The sequence below is a fragment of the Thamnophis sirtalis genome, unplaced genomic scaffold (genome assembly GCF_051295495.1).
Source record: "Thamnophis sirtalis isolate CommonGarterSnake01/CBP01778 unplaced genomic scaffold, rThaSir2_p1.2 scaffold_4, whole genome shotgun sequence".
In the NCBI taxonomy this organism is placed as follows: Eukaryota; Metazoa; Chordata; class Lepidosauria; order Squamata; family Natricidae; genus Thamnophis; species Thamnophis sirtalis.
The window spans coordinates 89,290,498-89,308,669 of record NW_028261384.1 but is presented as its reverse complement, the minus strand read 5'-3'; the positions used below and the strand labels follow the sequence as shown (position 1 = coordinate 89,308,669).

General features: G+C 37.8%; 1 protein-coding gene across 2 annotated transcripts in view; it reads right to left on the bottom strand.

The window, feature by feature from the left end:
- Positions 1-1,021: 1,021 nt before the first annotated feature.
- Positions 1,022-18,172, bottom strand: part of USO1 (USO1 vesicle transport factor) — a 59,268-nt gene continuing 42,117 nt past the window's right edge. For both annotated transcript variants that reach the window (XM_014068158.2, XM_014068175.2), the window contains 7 exons: positions 11,003-11,141; positions 9,710-9,873; positions 7,436-7,525; positions 6,647-6,712; positions 6,241-6,351; positions 4,835-5,050; positions 1,022-3,446 (listed from right to left, as the gene is read on the bottom strand). In XM_014068158.2, the coding sequence (XP_013923633.2) occupies positions 3,354-3,446; positions 4,835-5,050; positions 6,241-6,351; positions 6,647-6,712; positions 7,436-7,525; positions 9,710-9,873; positions 11,003-11,141 (879 nt within the window). In that variant the 3' untranslated portion in view covers positions 1,022-3,353. The remainder of the gene's footprint in view (positions 3,447-4,834; positions 5,051-6,240; positions 6,352-6,646; positions 6,713-7,435; positions 7,526-9,709; positions 9,874-11,002; positions 11,142-18,172) is intronic.

Here is an 18,172-nt window from a genome sequence, read left to right as displayed (position 1 = left end):
ACCTTAAGATTCATTAGTAGAAAAAATTATATTTTAGTAAATAAATATAATAGTGAGAGAGGGTTCAAGTATATTGGGTGTCAAAGTGAGAAACATCAAAATCCCAGGGGTATAATATCATTTCCTCTTTTGAAGGCCTCCCTCCTGTCATCTTCATTTATATCACTGCTCAGTCTACTTGAGTTAAATTAAAATTCAAATGTAGACAGCTATGTGGAAGATAATACTTGACCATTCCGATTTATCTCCCGCAAGAATTATCTCCTAGAAAAAATATGTATGAACTAGATTCCTAGAAACATATGTTGCCATTATTTAGGAATAGCTAACACCAAATATCAATGACCATAGATAATTAATATTTTCAGCAATACATCTTATTTAAAAAGAGTGCATAAATAAATGAAGAAAATTTTGATGAAGCAAACTAAAATCTCAAGTCAACAATAATTTACATACAGCATGGACAAACTGTAAGACAATAAGTTGCATATTTGATTGCACAACAATATGAACAACTATTAGCCAGAAACGAATTAAAATTTATTTAGCCCTTGAGATTTCCTGATGAATTATAGAAAACAAGATTGCGTATTTTGCTTGCTCAAGATTCTGGAGCATTGCTGTTAACCAGACAATAAGATAAGGAATTTTCTAGGGACAATCTCTGCCATCTCCAAAAAGAGGATTGCAGAGGAAATTAAAAAAAAGAAATTCATCTTTAGAGTTTTAGAGAATCCAGAGTTGCGAGTCAGAAGAACCAACTAAATGAGCATATTTCTTGCCACCTGGGATTTATCTAGGTACCTTTGGCAACAAATAAGAGGTGGATTTGCTCCTGGTTCGGCTGAACTGGTAGCAGCAGCGGCGAGAGGCTCCACTCACCCACCACAAGCACTGGGTAAGTGAACCGGTAGTAAAAAATTTGGAAATCCATTACTGCAACAAATTAAAATTAATCCCAGATTAGATTAAGAAAGCGTAGGGAACATTTTTATTTCCAAACAGAAATACTACAAAATTGAGGTAGCATTGCAATTTATTTTGCTGTAGGTTAGCATATATTACTTGTATTTTAATAAAGTAAGTACAAAAAGGAAGAACTTTAAATACATCTTTATGCAGTACCAACTTAAATCCTTATTTTATTTTAAAAAACCGTATTAAAAAGATTACCAGTGCAGAAAAAATAATTTTATGGCCATGCCTATATTTACAAGCTTTGCAGTGTTCCTTAGTCATGTGATTGCCACTATAGGTAGCCTTCAATTTACAACTTCAATTGATCCCAAAATTTTTGTTGCTAAGCAAGACATTTGTTAAGTGAATTGACTTTCTTTGCCTTAGTAGTTAAGTGAATCACTGTAGTTGTTAATAACAGTTAAGTGAATCTGGCTTCTGCACTGAAATTGCTTGTCAGAAGGTCACAAAAGGTAATCACATGACCCCAGGATACTAAAACATCATAAATATGAACTAGTTGCCAAGCATCTGAATTTTGATCATATGGCCAGGGGATGCTGCCAGCCTTAAGTGTGAAAACAGACATGTCACTTTTTTCAGTGCCATTGTAACTTCAAATGGTCACTAAACAGTTGTAAGGTGAGGACCACCTGTACAGTCAATACACATTGTCCTGTGCCTCACTTCTTGTTTTCCTTTATTTGTTCTTTTGCAGAGTATAGATATTGGAAAGATTGTCTAAAGAGATTGCTTGCGTTTCTTTTTCTCCCGCCTTCCCTTTCTACTATATGTGAACTATCGCCCCATCTGCCTCTGCAAAGCAAGAAGATTGGCTAGGAAGGAATTACAAAGAGAAAGGAGGCACACAAACAGAAGGCGCCCCACTGTTTGTGTAGTGGGCTTGTGCTTGACATCACCAAAACATTCATTGCAATATGTATTCATCATTGTGTGCCTGTCTACTTTCTTGCAGTCCCTTCCTTTCCAGTGAATGTATATACAGACAATTATTTGCTTCTTACTAATAACCCTGGCACCAGAATGAGCAGGGAAAAGGTAGAAGAGTGATTAGAAGGCAAATAAAAGACCAAAGTGTAAAACTTATTTTGTCAGTTTTAAGCAGAAGGAGACTATACCCAGTTGATCAAAGTTATTTCTTTACTGTTACAATGCCTAGTTACAGGACTTTCATTAGACTGACTGCATTCTCTTGGGAACAGTCAGATAAGGCTTTGGGGATTCTGGAAAAGTAAGATTTTTGCCATTTTCGGCTGTGCAAACACTCTTAATATCAGCCTGTTCACACTCCCCCCTCCCCTAATCTAGCTAGATATTTTTACCAAATCATTCCAGGGTCTGAGTATTGTGCATATTTTGCAACCAATTTTTCCAAATGTGCAATTTCCTTAAAGAAACATGGAGACCCCAATATTTTTTCAGTAATACTTTTAAAAATTGAATCTGAACTTATTAGGCCTCTGTAAAATAAACAGCATTAAAATGTAATAAAAAGCAATCACAACTCAGTCAAATAAATGATACTAAATAGGTATATATTTATTTTCATTATTGAAAAAGTAAGTTGATATAGCAACTGCATTTATTTCTTTCCCTTTTTAAATCTACTGGGCCAAAAAAAAACCTCAATAAATTATTATCAATCACAATGTGTTTTTTTTAAATAAAACAAATATGTTTTCAAAATAATAATTTGATATTCTTTAAATTTTGATATGGGAATTTTGCTAAAAAAGTTTATTTAATATACTATCAAATAGTGCTCTTTATCTCTGAAAACCCTTCTGTACTGTTGCAGTTCCTTTTACTTCCAAGGTACAGAATGGAGCCATTTCAGATGCAAGGCACTCAATGCTGAACAGTTCATTTCATTCAAGCCAAAATCCACTAAGAAGAAAGCATGGAAACTATGACCCACTTAACTTGAGCAAACCAAACCATCACTTTCAATCTTTTGTAAAAGGTATTAAGAAAAAAATATGCAAGATCTCTCCAAGCTGAATACAGGAGACAATTTCATCCAAGAGATTTTAGCCAAATGCATACCATATTTAATCACAATAAAACCAAAATAAGAAAATTAAGTAATGACAAACACTTTGAAAATAGGCAAAAGGCAACACATTTTAATCCAACATTGTTACCTTTTTACAGCTTCTAAGGTTTCTAATTTGTTAATAATTCAATTTGGTCTGAATGTGAAATTTAACATACTACCGTAGGCTTCTGTTTAGCTACAATATATTACTGACATTTAAGAAACTGAGGATAATTTCTAATGATCTTTTCTTTTATCAAGGTGTTTTGCATCACAAAGCCATCCAGATTGGTTCATACATTCCTAAATTTCAAAGCATTCCTAAATTCCATGTTTAAACTAATAAATTTTCTTCTCTTCCTTCTGCAGCCTCCTCCTCTTCATCCTCACCATGATCACCTAAATCCCCATCATCTTCATCTTCAATCTTTAGGGGAGAAACAGAAATAAAACTGTTATTTAGTGTATTATGTTAAATGGACAACTTATTTTTAAACTTGCTAATTATTTTAATATGCTCAAGCAAATAATCAAAATGTAAATCTATCTCCTTAAGTTCAAAGAGAGCATTTCTCCATCATCTGAGACAATAATCCTTTTGTTTTATTATAGAATCTATAATACAGAATTGTATTTATGTTATTTATGACGAGAACATTACATTCATCAGGCCAAGGTCCGCATTTGCCTTTGAATAGCATATTAAGATTAGATTTCATCAAAAGAAAAAGTTGGTCAAGATGCAATTGAATGAATGGCTAAATTGATTTGTTTGATCAGAGGGGAAAAGACAACTATTTTGTATAAAAGATTGGAGAAACTTTATGAACTTTTTGCTTAAAACAGATAAAAGGATGTTTTTTCGGTTTATCAATTTTTTAAAAAGCTTACATGAGGAGAAAGGACCTTATGTCATATAATTTTAAAGGGGAGAAAGGTATTAAGTGTCTATAACTGCTGCGAAGGAGATCATTTGCTTCTTTTAAGTATTTTCTTTTTCTTCTATTGTTTTCAACACTTTCTTTTACATATCTTTTCTTTTCTACTGATTCAATTTTGTAAATAAATTATTTAATGACATATAAATAAAGTTGCATAGTAAATTTTAATTTATGTTTATACAGTTCTGCAGATGTATAGTATAGAATCTCTAGTTGTAAAATTAGTTGCCCAAAGCTACACATCACTGAGAATACTGGTAGCTATCAGAACATAGTACTGGATTCTCTACTGTTCCCTTTTAGAGCTCAGAAGCCCATTTTTGCTGGAAGAGTGCTTAAGCCACCATAACATCCCTCTCTCTTCCTGTCTCAGATAAGGAAACATTAGCACCTTAAGTCATTGGTTACCATTCTCACTCTCCAACTTCCAAAGCATGCAGGGTTTGCCCGGAGGAAGTCAAAATTACCAATGTGGCAGTTAAACCACATTCTTTTAGAGCGGTAGTCTTCAAAACTGATATACTCAAACAACCCATCTCAATGTGAAAAGTCAATCTGTAACTCATTAATTAACATATTTCATGTAATATATTTTATTTTAACAAAATGTTAAAATTAGTGTTGCAGTACATTTCATGCAAGGTAAACCAAGACTGAATGCTGAAACCCTGGGCGATATCATGAAATTCTGATGTTCCAGGGAACACAGTCTGAATGCCATAGTTCTCTGAAGGAACTTGGGGACACAAAAACAAAAATATAGCTTTGTTATACATCTAAAGTCATACAACAAAAGATGATAAATTTAGCCCTAAATTGTTCCAGAAAAGAAACTTCAAGTCTCACATCTGATTTTGCAAACTTTGTATCTTACCGGTTCTCCAAGTTCTTTGAGTTTTTTCTTTAATTCAATTATTTTCTGATCCTGATCAGCCAGAAGAACCAGAAAATCATCTTGTTCTTTTTTAGATACTGCAAGTTCCTGCTGCAGTTTGCTTTTTTCATTTTTCAAAATTGCCACTGTGCTATTGGATGATTCCAATTGCTGTTTAAATGAAGTCTTCTCTTCACTGAGTCTTGCAATTTCATTCTGGCATGGAAAAGAAAAAAATATTACATTCAGAGACACGTTACTATCAATGAAAAAGTTGTGTCTGGAAGGATATGCTTCATATACCATAAAACTCAATCTCATTTAAGGTTATTTAAGTATTCCATATAAATGGTCATGTGCAATGCTTTATTGACTCTCATCTAAAATCTTTTTTTTTTTAGATGTTTATGCTTCACATAGTTGATCTTTACTAGATTTTCAATATCTATTTCTCAAATGCTCTGTCCATTTTTAGAAACTTGACAAATGATTTTAGAACAGATCTTCGAAGATGGAAGAAAATAAAATAAAATCTCAGCATGCACGTCTTTTGATATCTCAGTGTACTGTATATTACAGTATAACAGCTTTATGATGACATATAATTAAGATTCCAGCAATAAAAAATTGTGACACTACATATTTTAAAAGTACTTTTTTGACCAAGTTTATGGGCAATAAGACCCTACATGTCTTGCCTGGTTAAAGACTTTAATGTCAATGCCTAAACATAATCTGTAAGAGGACATCAGCAAGAAGTAAATTCCCTTCATAATCAACAATGAAGATAATATTTTTTTCTCTGGAATGCCTATTATAATCAGCAGTTAATTCATCAATCATTACATCCAGACACTTAAACAAATTGTAAAAAGCATTTTGTGCCAATAATTGAATAAGACTGCAGTTATAAACTATAGACCTGGGATGGCGAACCTATGGCATGTGTGCCACAGGTGGCACGCGGAGCCATTTCACAGGGCACGCTGACAACTGAGTTCAGCCTTTTTAAAGCCATTTTTTGCCGTCCCCAGGCTCCAGAGGCTTTATAGGAGCCTGGGGAGGGCGAAGGCTCCGGAGGACTAAAAATGACCCTACAAGCAAACCGGAATTCCTCTGGAGCCTTCAGGGAAGCTCCTGAAGTCTCCAGAGGGCCTGGGGGGGGCTGGGGAGGCTGTTTTTGCCCTTCCCAGGTTCCTATAAAGCCTCTGAAACCTGGGGAGGGCGAAAAAGGAATGCAAAATTGCATTATGGGTGTGGCACACCCACGCATGACCCCCCCTGCGCTTCCCTTGCTTAAGGCACGTGAGCATAAAAAGGTTTGCCATCGCTGCTTTGACTGTTAACTCTAAAGTTGTTAAATATGCAATATGCTTTATTAGTATGTTTTATTATGTGTTAAATACTTTTAGTTCTTTATTCTCCTGCAAGATCGTTGAAAGTTGTCTTTCCAAGTCAGTTGTCTTTTCTACCATATCAGCACTAGTGTCTTCTGATGCAGGAACTGAAGTCAGGTTCTGAAAAACAAATAACACTGAATAAAATTACAAAGATAATAGTTTTCAGAAACTATAATAATTGTGATAGTTTTATATGGTACAGTATAGCCAAGAATCCAATATAATTATTGGCTGATGCTGAATAAGACAAATAAATTCTATTTATTATAAATTATTATAATTCACATATACAAACACACCCAAACACACCCAAGCGTGCACGCACGCGCGCGCGCGCGCACACACACACACACACACACACACACACACACAGAGAGAAACTAAAAGGCTAGCAAAATTCTTAACATCTTACCATTTTCTGAAGTTCTTGCTTTTCAACCTGAAGTTTGATTATTTGGGCCCTCAAGTTTTCAATTTCCTAAGAGAGAAAAAATATTAAATTCAGCTGAAGTTATATTTATTTATAGGTCCAAGACTAATCATATTATGGTAAATATAGTAAAAATATTCATAAATTTGAAGTGGGTTTGCTATTGGGTAACATGCAGATTTCTATTTCTCTCAAGTATCACAGAAACTGATTTTATAAATTGAACTGAATACAGGCCAGATTCTTATTCAAATAAAGTATGTTGTTTTGGATAAAAATGGATCAATATGATTCTTAGAGATTTCTTTAGATTGACTTTGATGCCCAGTTCTCAGCTGGGCATAAAATATTTTCCCCACTTCAGATTGGTCCACTTGTAATTTTTATACCTTGAAAATACAGCATAGTAATTTATACTAGAGATATATCCAAATTGGATTTCTACTATGTGTATCTCACTGAGCTACCTATGAAGATACTTTAGCTCATGAAGAATGTGAAAGACAATAAAAGATTGCCTATGAGATCAGCAATGATCTTCATATGAAACACATAATAGAAATCAAGTTGGTTTTCCCACCCTAATTAATCTGACAGAGGGAAAAAGAGAAAACTGAATTGTACAACTAAAAGCCCACACGATCTAGTTCCAAAATCAAGGCAAGGGCACCCTTTTCATTCAAATCATTTTCACTCATCATTCAAGAGCAAGCAATGCATGGTTTCTCCCACTGACCAAATATTTTAAAGTGGGCTATAGGAGTTTCCTACCTTATACAGTTCACTATTTAATTGAGTTTCAGTAGATATATTAGTTTGTGATGATTGTTCTGTTGCTCCTTCCATTGTTGCTGAAAGTTTCTACAAACATCAGACATATAAAAACACCAAATTATTTTAAAAGCATAAGCACTTTAAACTGTTATTCTGGTTTTATATTTTAAAAAAGCAGCAACCAGGATTATAGCTTCAGACAATTACAGAATAATGACTGGTATATAGGAAATTAGAAAACTAGCATTTTGCTATACTGCATACAGGAGAGAAAATAAATTATGAATTAAATCTTATATTGTTTTTTTTAATTCCCATGGTAACAAATATGCTGGGAATGCTGAGAAGTATTTGAAATAGTCACACTTAAAAAAAAAGAGATTCCATTTTTTATGCTATGGGCTTCTAAACAATTATGAGATTAGTAAATCCATAGTATTTCATCTATAAATCCAGGTTCAGTTTTTAAAAATGAAGCTTTATTTGCTGGGATTCCAATTTACTCCTGAGGAAATGAAAATAAAGCCATATAAAATTGGTGGGTAATCTCACATCCTCTATTGCTTGACACAGGTTTCAATTTTATGGATTTAAACCACTGCCAAGGCAGTATGTTAAATTTTTAATAAAATTCTGATTTAAAAACAAGCAAACAAAAATTTTCCATACAAAACCACATTCTATGTACCAATAAGAATTCACTGAATTTATCAATACATTTTATCATCAGATCATTCAAACCTATTATTTAGGCTACATCATTCATTCATTCATTCATTCATTCAGCATACCACTTAATCATAAACAGATAACTTAGAACAGGAGTGTGAAGCTTGATTTCATTGAGGGCCGCATCAGGGTTGTATTTTGACCTTAGGGGGGCAGGGCTGGGTATGGCCAGGGTGGGCACAGCCAGTTCAATGTCACTCATATCGGGGGCACCTGTGGTGGCCTGAGCGCTCTGCCAGTGAAAACAGGCTCCTGAGCTCCATTTTCATCTGCCATAACCTCCTGCAACCCTCTGCCAGTGAAAATGGAGCTTGGGAGGATAACATGTGGTCTCCCAAGCCCCGTTTTCACTGGCAGAAGCACTGCGGGCCAGTCCTTTGCTGTTTCCAGGGTGGCACGCAGGCCAGATCCGGCCCATGGGCCAGGAGTTTAACACCTCTGACTTAGAATAACTGCAACAGTATATAAAATATAACACATGAAAAAAATCAATTGATTTCAATCTGATTCAAAGTTAAAATGCAATAAAAATAACTAAGTGGAAGTATGGCAAAAAAAAAAAAGGCTCTTTTGCGATTTTCCTTAAATATTAGGACAAACATTATCTTGGGAAAAACATTCTATTCTTGCAGCCTTATAGGGGAAGTTGTGATAGACAGATGAATCTATGGTATGTGTGTGTGTGTGTGTGTGTGTGCACGTGCGTGTGTGTGTATGGCGGGGGAAGGAAGGTAATCTTCAAATAGCCTATATTGCTGATCATAGTAAAGGGGCAATTCCATAGTGGTAGAGCAAGTGCCTCTGAATCACCATATTACTTAAATTCTAAAGGTATACATCTTAAAGCATGTCCATAACAGTTAATACATATCAATGCAAATTTTTCACCTCTGTTGTCCTGGTTTTGACAAATATTTTAAAAAAATTCATCCGTGATCAAAATAATAAAATGGAAAGGTTTTATAGAAATCTCTGCAAAATGTACATAATGATCATCTATGGAGATTCTCAATTATCCAGGCCATGGATGAACTAAAGAGCTGAAGAAACATCTTGGATGAGAAGTGAAATGTCTTAGAAGAAAAACCAGAAACTCCAGTTGCTTCTTGAAAAAGCACTTTCAGTATATAACGATCAAGGCAACTCTTGAGAACCTAAGTACAGCCTTAATGCCACAGGAAATTATCTGTAAAAACTTACTAACATAGGGAACAATTTTAAATAATTATGTATCCGGCAATTATACGGCTCAACTATTTCATGAACCATGCTTTGGAACCACTTTTTGAGATTTTAGAAGGGCAGTCCTCTCAAGTGTATTTAGGCTTGTGGTCTAGGTGTTCCTTGCACCTAATACAAAGAACAAAAATGTATTGCTTGGCTATATTTCCTTCCACTGATTTGAAGGAACTATGGTCTGTTGTGATTTGGGAGTAAGAAAGAAACAATTTATTAATCACCATTTTAGATCTGATCAGGGAAATCTGATGGCTTCAGACCAAATCAGATGCCAATTACTGAGAATGAAACTTTACTGCTCACCAGGGTTTCAATCAAAGAATCCTTTTCTCTTAGCTGTTCTTGCAGTAATTCCAGTTTGTGCTTCCATTCCTCCATTTCAATGTGCAATTTGTTGATTTCTTCTGATTGAACACCATTCATCTGAGCCATATCACTGTGGGAACTATGATGCTGATTGTCTTTTCCTATTAAGCAGATTATAACATGATTACTTCTAGCATTTCAGATAGAAAATTAAAACATTCTTATTTCCATGTATTTCAAAATTACAATTCCATTAGGAAATTAATGCATAAGAACTAAAATTAGACAATTGTATCAGAGAACTACTTATTGACTCTCAGACAGAGAAATGGAAACAGAAATTCCAGGACAAATAAATACACCATGAGGAATGATATTTAATATTGTTCTAAACATTTCACTTCTTAAACTAGCTTTCCTTGAGGTAAAACATTGAAATATTGGTATTTTATGTAACTTTATTTTTCTGGTCAGTATATTGCAGTATTGCTGAAATGCTTAGAAATGTACTAAAGGGGAGAGGAGGGAAGGAGAGTCCGATTCTCTAAGATACTTCTCTAAGAGCTTAAGTGGATGTGTATGGAAGACTCTTAAGGCTATTTATATATAATATGAATAAAAGATTAATACACAAGAGTTGGATTTCAGAGATATTTTGGTCTATCAGATTTATTACCTGATCAATTGATTGGTAGAAACTAAGAAAAAGACAAAGAAAGAAATTAAAGGAAAAGATGCCTTCTTTTCAAGCTCATCATTGGGTAATAATATTCCTGCAATTTTCTTGGCAGGATTGCCACTGTCTTCTGTTAAAATGCTTTTTAAATTTTCCTGTAAAACCTATAGGGAATTGTCAAGTGGTTTCCCCGTCCTTGGACATTAAACTCAACCCTGCTTAGGTTTCAAGACTGAACAATGTTGGCTGCTGACAGTGAAATGTGAGAAATTTCTTAGCTTCTAAGGCAAGTGGGGAGGGATGGCACTGTGGTTCCAAACTAGTCTATCTGTTAAAGCAACTGTTTATCTGTCTAAATTTTTGTGTCCACCACTATACCTCCCTTTGTTTTTTGGGGGGGTTTCTTGAAAAAAATATTCCCACTCTATAGATGATAATCTTGATGAAACTCAAGGTGATTGACTTCAGGAACTTAAATAGTCCATTGTCTGTTAATGATTAATGCCAATTCACCACATTCTTGACTTGTATATATAACACAACACAATTTAAATCCCATGGCCTGCAAGTTATTCCTCAGGAAAAACTACATAAAATACTATTAGCATTACTACCTAGCTGTATTTTAAGGAGGTTATATTGGTCCTTGTGTTGCTGGATCTGTGAAACTTGTTGCGTAACTGCTGTCTGCAACTGTTCATTTTGAATTTTAAATGATTCTACTTGTTTCTTCAATTCCTCAAGCTCCTGATCCTTTAAAATAAAATAAAAAGAAACAAAATTAAGTTTGCATCCATTTATTTAACATAATCTATTGTCTAATTATGCCTGGGACCTTGAATCTTTTATCAGATTTCTAACTGAGATGCTAAACTGACCAACTGTACTTGGTTAGTGCAATATAGATAAAAATAGTTTTGGCGATTCTCTGGAACATGATAAGATAAAAAATGTATCAAGGACTAAACTATTATATTTCTACCATTTATAGGTATTCCTTAACTTAAGATGTAGCAATCGTTTATAACAGCATCAAAAAATGACTTACAATTTGTCCTCCTACTTATATCTGTTGCATGATCTCTATGATCATGGGAAGGTAATTCACTTCTTGGTAATTGGCATGATTTATGACAATTCCAGTATCCTTGAATCACATAAACTGGTTTCTGACAAGCATAGTCAATGGGGGAAGCCAGAATTGCTTAACAACTACCATTATTCACTTAATGAATGAGTCCAAATTTTAGTGATTGATGTTTCAGCCCAATTGTAGTCATAAGTCAAGGTCTATCTGTATAATAAGAGGTCAGGTCCTCTTTGTGTCAAGAGGACATTCCAAAAAGTAATTCTGGAAAGAGTTTAGAAGATCTAAGGGGTTCTCACTTACTGATCATAATTGACACTGGCAACTTCATCACTAAATGACATTTTCATAAAGTGAAAAATCATTACAATGACAGTTTGCCAGTTCCAGTGGGTAATCATTAAGTAAATCACCATGGGTTGTTAAGTGTGATGCCATGTGACTGAGACTTGCAAATCCCACCAGCTTAGATTTTGCCAGCTGTGAAGATTGTAAATAGCGATCATAATCACAGAATGCTCCTAACATCATAAATGTGCAGGTTGTCAAGTACTGGAATCCTGATCACTTGCCTGAGGGGACAATGGAGACAATTTGGTAGACTGGTTATAAGTCTCCCATATACATCAATGTCATAACTTTGAACAGTCACTAAATAAGAATTACCTATAATATCTTTCAAGTATGAGAAACAAGTTTGATTAATTGGTGTGTTATATAGCTGTTTTTAAAATCTTAACTAACTAATGGTTGCAATTCTGATCTAGTATTAAATGGAATTTAGGTGATACATATTATAGCAGTGATATACTATACATATAAGACTACGAATTATATAGGTAGTTTGGTGTAGTGGTTAAAATGCTAGAAACCAGAAGACTGTGAGTTCTAGGCTTGCCTTAGGCATGAGATAGTTGAGTGACTTTGGGCCAGTCACTCTCACCCAGTCTACCATGCAAGTTTATTGTTGGGAGAATAGAGGAAAGGAGTATCAGGTATGTTTCCTATGTTAAGTTATATATAAAAAGAAGAGGGATTAAAAATCTAACAATAACAAGAACGACCATGGCCATCCTGCTGGAGGGCAAAACAACAGACTGCATAATGAAATAATGGAGGAAGAGATATTTGTTAAAGTAGAATATTAATTAAATCTGAATGGAATTTATACATGTATATTTTATATATTTTACCCATATATAAAATTTGAGGGCGGGGCTTGATGACACGACATGCAATCTTGGGGCTCCAGGATTGCTGTCGATATCTCTGTTGCTGGACGGTCCTTTTTGGATCTAAACTGTTCTGAAGGAACAGTGATAGAGAAGAGCATGTCCTACTGATCTCAGGGACATCGCAAAGTCCCTGATTGTTCCAGGAGAAAGCTCTTTTTGCCAGCTACAAAAGCAGCAGCCAAAATGGCTGCAGAAGGTTGGGACAGTCCCCTGAAACGGAAGCAGAACAGGAGAGACAATGTATCAAAATGGTGAGAAAAATCCTTATTATTAGAGAAGAGAAAACCCAAAAGACTTAAGAGTTAAAATAAAACTGAAGACAGAAAGAAGCAAGTGGCGAATTAACCCTGGTTTAAAACTATTGTGTTATCTTTTTCACTTTAATTTTGTTTGTTTTCTATGGATGGACTTTTTACAAATGCCTCTTACTTTTAAACTGGACTGGTCTTTTTTTCCCCTTCTTCCTCTATACTTTTTCCATTTTTTGTATTTGTGGATTAAAAGTTTCTTTCCTCACAAGGCTCAGCCAGATTGCAATCTTTAAACATTTTTTTTTCTTCTCTTCCGGAGTTCAGAGCTTAGAATGAGAGGCAAAAACAGAGGGAAAGGATGTAACACTGCCATCTAGAGGCTAGAGGCTTGGCAACATCTGATAATACAAAGCTATTGGCTTTGTTTACTGAAAGGGTCAGTGGAAAACATCTTGTTTATACAGGTGTTTCTTTGAAGGAAAGAGAAAGCTTTGACCTGAAAAACTTTACTGAATTTGTTTGAAACCTAGCAAAAGCCTTGGATGTTTTAGTGGCAGTGTTTATAACCTGGAAAAATGGCCCAATATGAAGAAGAAAATGGACTAACATTGCAAAGAATTATGCTAGAAATTCAAAAAGTCTTAATCACAGAGAGAATTGAAAAGAGACATGAAATTATAAATTAAAATACAGAAAGTACAGAGGGAAGAGTTGAGAATACTTATAAAACAACGACAAATTTGAGGACAGAGTTCAAAAAATCACAGAAACATGAAAGTGATAAGAAAATTGTTGACACTGACAGTAAATTGAGAGTGGAGGGAAATGATAAGTGTGAAATGTGGAAAGGAATTTGAATTTGAATTTGAATTTATTAAAATTTATAGGCCGCCCTTTTCCCTGAGGGGACTCAGGGCGGCTTACAATCACAAGGGAGGGAAGTGCAACATCAAAAACAAAACAAAATGTGAACAAAGAAAAAAATAGTAAAACACAACTTTCGTTCAACAATCAAACACTCGGGCGGGTGAATTAGGAACCTATCCCCAGGCCTGCTGGGAGAGCCAGATCTTGAGGGCTGCGCGGAAGGTCTGGACGGTGGTGAGGGTACGGATCTCAGCGGGGAGATCGTTCCACAGGGTCGGAGCTGCAACAGAAAAGGCTCTCCTCCGTGTGGTCGCCAGTCGGCATTGACTGGCAGATGGGATTCGGAGGAGGCCCAGTCTGTGCGATCGAATTGGTCGAAGGGAGGTAATCGGCAGGAGGCGGTCTCTCAAGTACCCAGATCCACTACCATGGAGTGCTTTAAAGGTGGTCATCAGTACCCTGAAGCGCACCCGGAGACCAACAGGTAGCCAGTGCAGCTCGCGGAGGACAGGTGTAACGTGGGCGAACCGCGGTGCGCCCACTATCACTCGCGCGGCTGCATTCTGGACTAACTGTAGTCGCCGGATGCACTTCAAGGGCAACCCCATGTAGAGCCCATTGCAGTATTCCAGCCTAGAGATCACAAGGGCTCGAGTGACTGTTGTGAGAGCCTCCCGGTCTAGGTAGGGCCGCAACTGGCGGACCAGGCGAACCTGGGCAAATGCCCCCCTGGTCACAGCTGACAGCTGGTGGTCAAAAGTCAGCTGTGGGTCCAGGAGGACTCCTAAGTTGTGGACCCTATCTGAGGGGTGTAAAATTTGACCCCCCAGCCTAAGTGTTGGTACATTAGCCAAATTATTGGGAGGGAAGCACAACAGCCACTCGGTCTTGTCCGGGTTGAGTACCAGTTTGTTAGCGCTCATCCAGTTCCTAACGGCCTCTAGACCCTGGTTCATCACGTCCACCGCTTCATTGAGTTGGCACGGGGCGGACAGATACAGTTGCGTATCGTCCGCATATTGGTGGTATTTTATCCCGTGCCTCCGAATGATCTCGCCCAGCGGTTTCATGTAAATGTTAAATAGTAGGGGGGATAAGACCGAACCCTGTGGCACCCCACATGTTAGGGGCCTCAGGGACGATCTCTGCCCCCCGACCAACACCGACTGCGACCTGTCCGAGAGGTAGGAGGAGAACCACTGTAAAACAGTGCCTCCCACTCCCACCTCCCGCAGTCGTCGCAGAAGGATACCATGGTCGATGGTATCGAAAGCCGCTGAGAGGTCAAGGAGAACCAGGATGGATGCATAGCCTCCATCTCTGGCCCTCCAGAGATCATCGGTCAATGCGACCAAAGCGGTTTCTGTGCTGTAACCAGGTCTGAAGCCGGACTGGAAGGGGTCAAGATAACTAGCTTCCTCCAAGGCCCGTTGAAGCTGGAAGGCCACCACCTTCTCAACAACCTTCCCGATAAAGGGGAGGTTGGAGACAGGACGAAAGTTGTTTAAAATGGCTGGATCCAAGGATGGTTTCTTCAGGAGGGGTCTCACCACCGCCGTTTTAAGTACGGCGGGGAAGTGCCCCTCCCGAAGGGAGGCGGTCACGACCGCCTGGATCCAGCCATGTGTCACCTCCCTGCTGTTGGCAACCAGCCAGGAGGGACACGGGTCCAGAATACAGGTGGAGGCACTTACAGCTCGAATGGCCTTGTCCACATCCCCAGAGGCAACATCCTGGAACTCAACCCAGAGATGATTTGCCAAGCGGTCCTCCTGTGTCTCGGCTGGATCTACTGCGGTGGAGTCCAAGTCCGACCGAAACCGAGCTATTTTGTCCGCCAAGAATTGAGCATAGTCCTCAGCCCTACCCTGCAAGGGGTCTCCCGCATCCCTCCTGTTAAGGAGGGAGCGGGTTATCCTAAACAGGGCGGCTGGGCGCGACTCGGCGGACGCAACCAAGGCAGAAATGTATGATCTTTTGGCAGTTCTTAATGCTCGGACGTAGTCCTTGGTGCAGGTGGTTAGAAGTGCTCGGTTCGCCTCGGACTTATCGGACCTCCACTGGTGCTCTAGGCATCTCCTCCGGCGTTTCTTCTCCCGGAGCTCCTCGGTAAACCAAGGGGGCCTCCGGGATCCACTGACCCGGAGGGGCCGTAGTGGCGCAATCCGATCAAGAGACTCCGACGCCGCCGAATGCCAGGCGGCAACCAGAGTCTCCGCCGAACTGTGGGCGAGAGTATCAGGAATGACCCCAAGCTCCGTCTGGAACCTCAATGGGTCCATAAGTCGCCTGGGGCGGAACCACCTGGTCGGTTCCTCCTCCCTACGGTGGGGGTTTGGCCTCCGGAAGTCAAGCCTCAGTAGGCAGTGGTCTGACCACGACAGGGGTATGATCTCATTACCCCTCAGACCAAGATCACACATCCACTGCTCCGAGAGGAATACGAGGTCGAGCATGTGACCCGCTGCATGGGTTGGGCCCCGAATTACCTGGGTCAAGCCCATGGCTGTCATGGAAGCCATGAACTCCTGCGCCCCATCAGAGCGTTCACCGAGCGATGGCAGATTGAAGTCTCCCAGAACTATAAGCCTGGGGAACTCAACTGCCAGCTCGGCTACTGACTCGAGGAGCGAGGGGAGGGATGCTGCAACGCAGTTGGGAGGCAGGTACGTTAGCAGCAAACCCACTTGACCCTTGAGGTCCAACTTTATCAGCAGGGACTCACACCCGACAAGCTCCGGAGCAGGGACCCTACGAGGTAACAGAGACTCCCGGATTACAATAGCCACACCGCCACCCCTTCCCTGGGCTCTCGGCTGATGAAGCACCTGAAATCCCTCTGGGCACATCTCTACAAGGGGGACTCCTCCTTCTGTGCCCAGCCAGGTTTCAGTAATACATGCCAGGTCTGCCCTCTCGTCAACAATTAAGTCCCGGACGAGGGGAGCCTTGTGGATAACAGACCTGGCATTTAGCAACAGCAGCCTGAGACCAGGGTCCTGGCTACTCGCGCGAGATCAGTGAACTAGAACTCTATCTCAGATGTCAAAATATAGATGAAGAAAGGGGAGAAAATTTGGAAGAAACAATGAGAATAATTTCGGCAGACGCACCAGTGATAACAAAAGTCAAGCTGATGAAAGGAACAGATAGAGGGTTTCAAATCTTTATAAGATATGCAATGAATAACAAGTTGTCAAGAGAAGTCCACATAAGACTTATCAAGAAAACACTTAGAATACTGATTCTACAAATGGCAAGAGATATTGGACTGCACTATTTCTGGAAGGATACAGGATGATGAAATGAAATGTCACAATAATATTTAGCTAAATGTAGTTAGATTTTGAGTACTATGTATAAGACGAAGTAATGTTAGCTATAGTCAAATAAATGATCAATAATGATAATAAAGCATTTATCTATACTAGATTGATAATATGAAATTTTATACAAACGGTAGGTGAGGATGATGGAGATGATGTTGAAAAACTTTTTCATAAAAGATAAATAATTCTATATTGAATAGAATATAAAGATGTAATATCATTGGATGATTTCAGGATGATGTAATGAAATGCCATAATATAAATTTACTTCAAATTTAATATGTTTCATATAAAAAGGATGTAATAATAGCTATGCTTAATGGATGTTTAACAATTATAACAATTTGTAGACATGTATATTAGATTGATGATACTAATAATGGAAAAAGATTGAATTGAAAATTATTAGAGAATATGATCAATGCTAAATAATAGAATGACTTAGAATAGGATATAAAAAATTCTTTAGTATTGGATATATTGAAGATGATATAATGAATCATTATAATATAAATGGATACATATTTAGAATACCTTATTTAAAATGGAGAAACAATAGTGATAATCAAACAAATGAAGTATAATAATAATGTATACAAAGATATTTGATTGACAATATGTGATTTTTGATAAAGCTCAAATGATGACTGTGGAAAGGACGCAGAAAGACCTTGTAACCAATCGACACACTGTATGCAGTTGAAGAGGTTTTTATGTTATATGTTTTGTGTGTTTGTGTTTGTTTGAAAATAAAAATTTTATTTAAAAAAATGGAAACAGGTTTTTTGCATTGTTTTACACAATTTACGCATTTTATGAATCAATAAAATAGCAAATGAGATTTTAGTGTACGGACAGTGTATGGAAAAATTTTATTCCATACATTGACATCAGGGGTGGGTTCTGGCAGGCACTACTGATGGTTTGCTTGTGGGCATGCACTTCACGCACTCGATGTGCACTGCGCACACATATGCAGTGCGATAAAAATCTCCTATGGCGCCGCCATAGGAGA